The sequence below is a fragment of the Crocuta crocuta genome, unplaced genomic scaffold, assembly GCF_008692635.1.
Source record: "Crocuta crocuta isolate KB4526 unplaced genomic scaffold, BGI_CrCroc_1.0 scaffold130, whole genome shotgun sequence".
In the NCBI taxonomy this organism is placed as follows: Eukaryota; Metazoa; Chordata; class Mammalia; order Carnivora; family Hyaenidae; genus Crocuta; species Crocuta crocuta.
This window is the reverse complement of record NW_027527920.1, coordinates 17173900-17178948: the sequence shown is the minus strand read 5'-3', so window position 1 is coordinate 17178948 and position 5049 is coordinate 17173900. Positions and strand designations below refer to the sequence as shown.

Here is a 5049-nt window from a genome sequence, read left to right as displayed (position 1 = left end):
ATGAACGGCCTGTTTGGCTCAGGTCCTGGCTACAACAGAAGTTATACAGCTCCAGGCACTGGTTGTTGCAGCTATTTCAGGAATGGAGAAACTCCATCTCAGGCCCTTATTTCATTACTCTGTAGACGTCAGGAGTTGAAATGTCTCTCTCTCTCTCTCTTTTTTTTTTTTTTTGAGTTGAAACTTGAAACTTCTGTATGGTCCTTTCTGATTCCATACCTATAACTCAAGTACCAGTTTTCAAGTTCAGCGCATTTTGTATTTCTTGTTCACCAAAATGTTTATGCTGCTTTTGGGCACAGTTGTGCTTTAGAACTTTCTCCACTTTTTTCCTACTGGTTTTCTATTCAAAGCTTCAAAAATATACATATCTAGGTACTCCACAGACTAGCACTTTAAAATAACATTATGTGAATAAGCAAAAGTAACGATTTTTGGGGACAATGCAAAGCTCTGTGCCATTTACTGCTCATCAGTAATAAATCCTAAGTGAATAGCAGAGTTCTGATGAATAAAATGAGATCTGTGTATCCTGCTGGATTAATAACAGAGAGCAGATTAGCAGCACTGTTCAGCCTTGTGCTGGCTTTATCCATTTCTATGAATTTCATGAGATCAAAGGAAGAATGGCATCAGGTCTGTTTGAAAATGGCACACTGCCTATGCCGGATGAATCACACAAATCACCTTAAGACCCAGTCAGTTTAATATAAAATGTTTTAATTGTTTTTGAAAACATTTAAAAAACAATTTTTGAGCACTTTCAATAAAAAAAGAGAACTGAAATGCTACTGTAATATTCAACTACTGGAGTTTCAGCAGGTACAACAGACAACAAAACACTGGGGAATCTGACTTTTTGCACTAAATGAAAACATGAAACAGGGCTTGTTTTTTTGTCATTTATGGTGTAGTAAAGCACATTATAGTACAAGACTATTATATGAACCTCAGATGCACTGCACAAAAAAAAAAAAACACTTTCCTTCTTTTCAGTTCAAAAGTCAGTGCTTATTGCAATTATATGCAAAATTATTTACTTCATGAAGTCTTATCATGATAAACAGTATGAAAAATGTTTTAAACATGAAAACAATGAAAATACTCTGAGAAAAGAACATATTCAACAATAACTAAGCAGAATTAGTCAACATAAAAAAGTAAATAACTCGTGAATAACTATGCTTGCCTGGTTAACACTGAACCAGTTTCAATACAGCCAAGAAAAAAAAAAGTGGTTACAGGAATACCTAGTACTGTACAAGATAAGTCAATAACACTCATGCACATTTTGTGATCATGTATTAACATGGTGAAGCAAACTAAACTTAATTCTTCCTGCTGTAAAATTCTCATGTAAGAGAATAAGAAATAGAAATATCTCATTGAGATCAATGCACATTGCTACATAAGACAATTTTATCTGTCACTTTGATGACATTTTGTCTTTTCATAATGAAACACATTTAAAAAGTTTAATCTGTGGACTGTATTGGTTGCATTTATCCTAAGAGATGTGCCTACCACAGGTTCAACAAATTTAGTGCAATATATGAACCCCAGAAAGTTTGCTGGACGAATTCAGCCAAATTTAAAGTGTTTGCTGCAATACTGTACAGAGGGTTAAAAATCCTCCAGTCTTTATAGTTTTATAAAAAAAGATTTCCATTATTTTTATATTAGTAGGAAGCTAATAATGTAAACAAGGGATTAGAATGGCCTCAAAATCTCCTTTTCAGAGTATCTCATATAGAAAGGCTCCCATCATTTGTTAAAAGAAATCACACAGTTTCCTTTGGGTATTGCATACTTTGGTGTGCAGTAGTGCTGTGTCTCAATGTACAGTGAAGAAATAACTAGCATCAAGAAAAAATATCTAACAGATCATTAAATCAGATAACAGCAAACACACACAAATGCCAGTAACTAGGACATATTAATATATAAACCTCTGAGCCAACCCTAGCACCGTTTATTTATCAAAATATGTTAATACCCTACCTTGCAAATTTATTGAACAATGAAACCTTATTAAATTAAACCCTTCATCACATTTGTTAAATATTCACTGATTGTAGTCTTCTGATTGGCTTGCTAATTAAGGTAAAGGAAAGCTTAGCTAGCCTAGGCTCAAGGTAGCATAGCAATGGTTTAATGTTATCTTTAAAAAGTTAATGGTGATTTTTAAATCTATTTGAAAGAAATCCTAAATTCACTCAAACGGAGCTGACCACTAGTGAGCAGATTTGTGTCAATAAGAAATTCATAAATAATTATTCATAAAAAAAAATGGGAGCCAGAGAAACATTTTAAAACAAATCCTGAGTGCTTCTTTTGCAATTGTGGTTATCACAATAAATAAATTAAGCATGTAATAAAATGCTCCTCTTCTTCAAGTACTATTGATGTCCCCTTTATCAGAGACCTAAAGATTTGTGGCTTCAGACCTTAGGTGGCGAAATGTTTATTTTTTTCTTTTATGTCATCTCCTTCCTGTTTACTTGGATCCCATGATCAACCTGTGTTACTAAATTCAGGAGTGAAGGAGTCAGTCACTAAACTGAGGACTTAAAAAACTTCTAATTAAATCTTAAATAAAATTTTAATATGTGCAGGTAGCCATTGTGATGAAACTAAGAAAATGCTTTTATTCCTTCTAAATTCCCCTGTCTCAATTTCCAAATAATAAAGCATAAAATATTTTTTTAACATGCTTGTACTTATTCTATTAAGTTACAATGTTTGGAGTTCTTTGTGTGTGTGTGTGTGTGTGTGTGCACGCGCACTCACACATGTATGCAGGTCTCTGCGTGTGTGCTGGCTCCATATTAAAATTAAATTTTAAAATAAGACTAATGCAAGGTCACAAATATAAATGGCTACTAGTTTTTCCTTTTAAAAATTTTAGTGCAGCTTTTGCTTTCCTTAAATTAACATTTGATTTTCCATTATTTTCTCCTATTTAAGCCCTTCAAAATGCAGGTGCAAATGGTACTGAAGTCCCAGAAAGTCCTACAGAGATTTTTTTCATTCTACAGTAGCTCTATGCTTCAAGCCTAAATACCGATAATAACCTGAATATTATCCCTGTTTCAAAGAAGACCTTCTTCTATACAGTTTACCTTAGCTATGATTTCGTATCTAAAAGATAATGCCAACAATAACAAAAAATAGCCTATACCTAAAATCAATGGTTTCCTCTAAATTCTGTGCAGATCAACTGATGAATTAAAATGAACTTAACACAAAATAAAGATCTAGACTGCTCTTGTAAAAGCTGGTTAGTCAATTGCTTACAAGCAAACAATGTGATTAAATGGGGGAACGTTGTAAAATTTAAAACCTAATACTTGTACTCCTACAGCCTACTGTCTTCAGAAACTTGTTAAGAACTGAGGCAAGTCTAACCATTTCCTACTGAAGAAGAAACCACTTCTGCAGCAAACTCTTTTAAAATGTCACAATTAATAGTAAGTGTTTCTGCTGCGGGAGGCACTTCCATTAAGACAAATACAATACATATGTCTTTAGATACAGTGTGCTACATATTATAAAACACTATTTAACCCAACATTTCAACAGTAGGATGGTCCTTGCTTTCTATCCACTCAAAACCTGATGAAGTCATAGAGCTCATGGATTCACTGCAAATTTGTTGAAATAATGGGTCATTCTTTAATTCTTCCAGTGTAGCTTCATCATCTTGTCCCTGCTGACGCCCTGGATCAAACAGTAGGTTTGGGTCTAAAGTGTTCAAATCATTGATGCTGCCTGAGAGCTCAGAAGACAACCTGATATCACTAGAGAAATCAGACGCAGTATTAGTGAGATCAGATGCTACCTGACCTACCAGCTGCTGGTTGGATTGCAAGCTGTCTCCACTCAACAGGTCTTTAACAGTGCTATTGAAATCTAATTGTTGCTCTCCGATTTCTGATTGTGCTTGATTATCTCCAGGAGAAAAACTGATCTGATCGGTGCTATTACTTTTAGTGAGGTAAGATGGTGTTTGAAATTCATAAACAGAAGTGCTGGAGTCGATCATATTCTGCGGATTGGCACTAGGAAAAACAGTGGAAGTTTCCAAAATCTGAGTGAGATTCATCCGGGCTGTGTAATTGGAGGGCAGGTTGTTCATGCCCAAACCTCTCACTGCGTCATCATTGTCAGAATCAAGTTTACTCAACAAAACACTGGTTATTTTTTTACTGTTGGTTTGCTTCTGAAGAGCATTCGGGAAAGCTGTCTGCATCATGACCGTCAATGGAACTGATTGACTTCTTTGAGCTATGTTGTTGGCACATGCATCTGTGTGAACATTTGTGAAAACGTGAACTTCTGGGGTTACTGGACTTCCAAAGGGGGTCACATTAGTTCGGGGGATATTAGATACTGGATACAGGGTGCTTCCACTAAGATTACGTTGGCGATGAACAGCAGGGCTCACGCTCCGGCATCTGAAGTTGCTGCTGGCAGATGAATTAGTTCCTTTATTATCAAGAGGGGCAGGGACCGCAAAACCCTCCTGTTTGTTGGTGTTACTTACAGTGGCACCTTGATGCTGCACAGGAGAGACAGGAGTCAAACGACCAAAATGAGTGTCATGATGTCTGGATTGAGACTGGTAAGACTGTCCAGGCACAGCAAAAGCGTGAGGTTTCCTGAAACGGTCTTCCACGAGTTCCTGATAGCTTGGGAGAATGCCATGGCCAGAAACTGATGAATTACTAACCCCACTATACCCATTATTCATCCATTCAAGCTTGGTTTTGTCAGGGTGTGTGGCCATGGGTCTTTGCATTGGTTTTACAGGACTACTTGAGATAATGCTGGCATCATGATACGCCATACTGGAGCTTATTGGGGTAAATGCAAATGGATTCCTGCATTCAACAGGGCTGGGAGGGACACTACTGCTGCAGTTAGAATGTGGAGTACCAATGGGTGTGTGTCGGCTACTTCCTAAAGCACTATCCACAGGTGTGGTCTGGGCTAGCCTGGAGCAAGGGCTCTCCCGAGACAGACTCTGAGAGACTGAAATCATTTCAG

General features: G+C 36.8%; 1 protein-coding gene across 1 annotated transcript in view; it reads right to left on the bottom strand.

The window, feature by feature from the left end:
- Window positions 1-723: 723 nt before the first annotated feature.
- Window positions 724-5049, bottom strand: part of RFX7 (regulatory factor X7) — a 121008-nt gene continuing 116682 nt past the window's right edge. The window contains 1 exon segment of the mRNA XM_077748165.1: window positions 724-5049. This exon segment is cut by the window's right edge and continues 5 nt beyond it. Within this exon segment, the coding sequence (XP_077604291.1) occupies window positions 3563-5049 (1487 nt within the window). The 3' untranslated portion in view covers window positions 724-3562.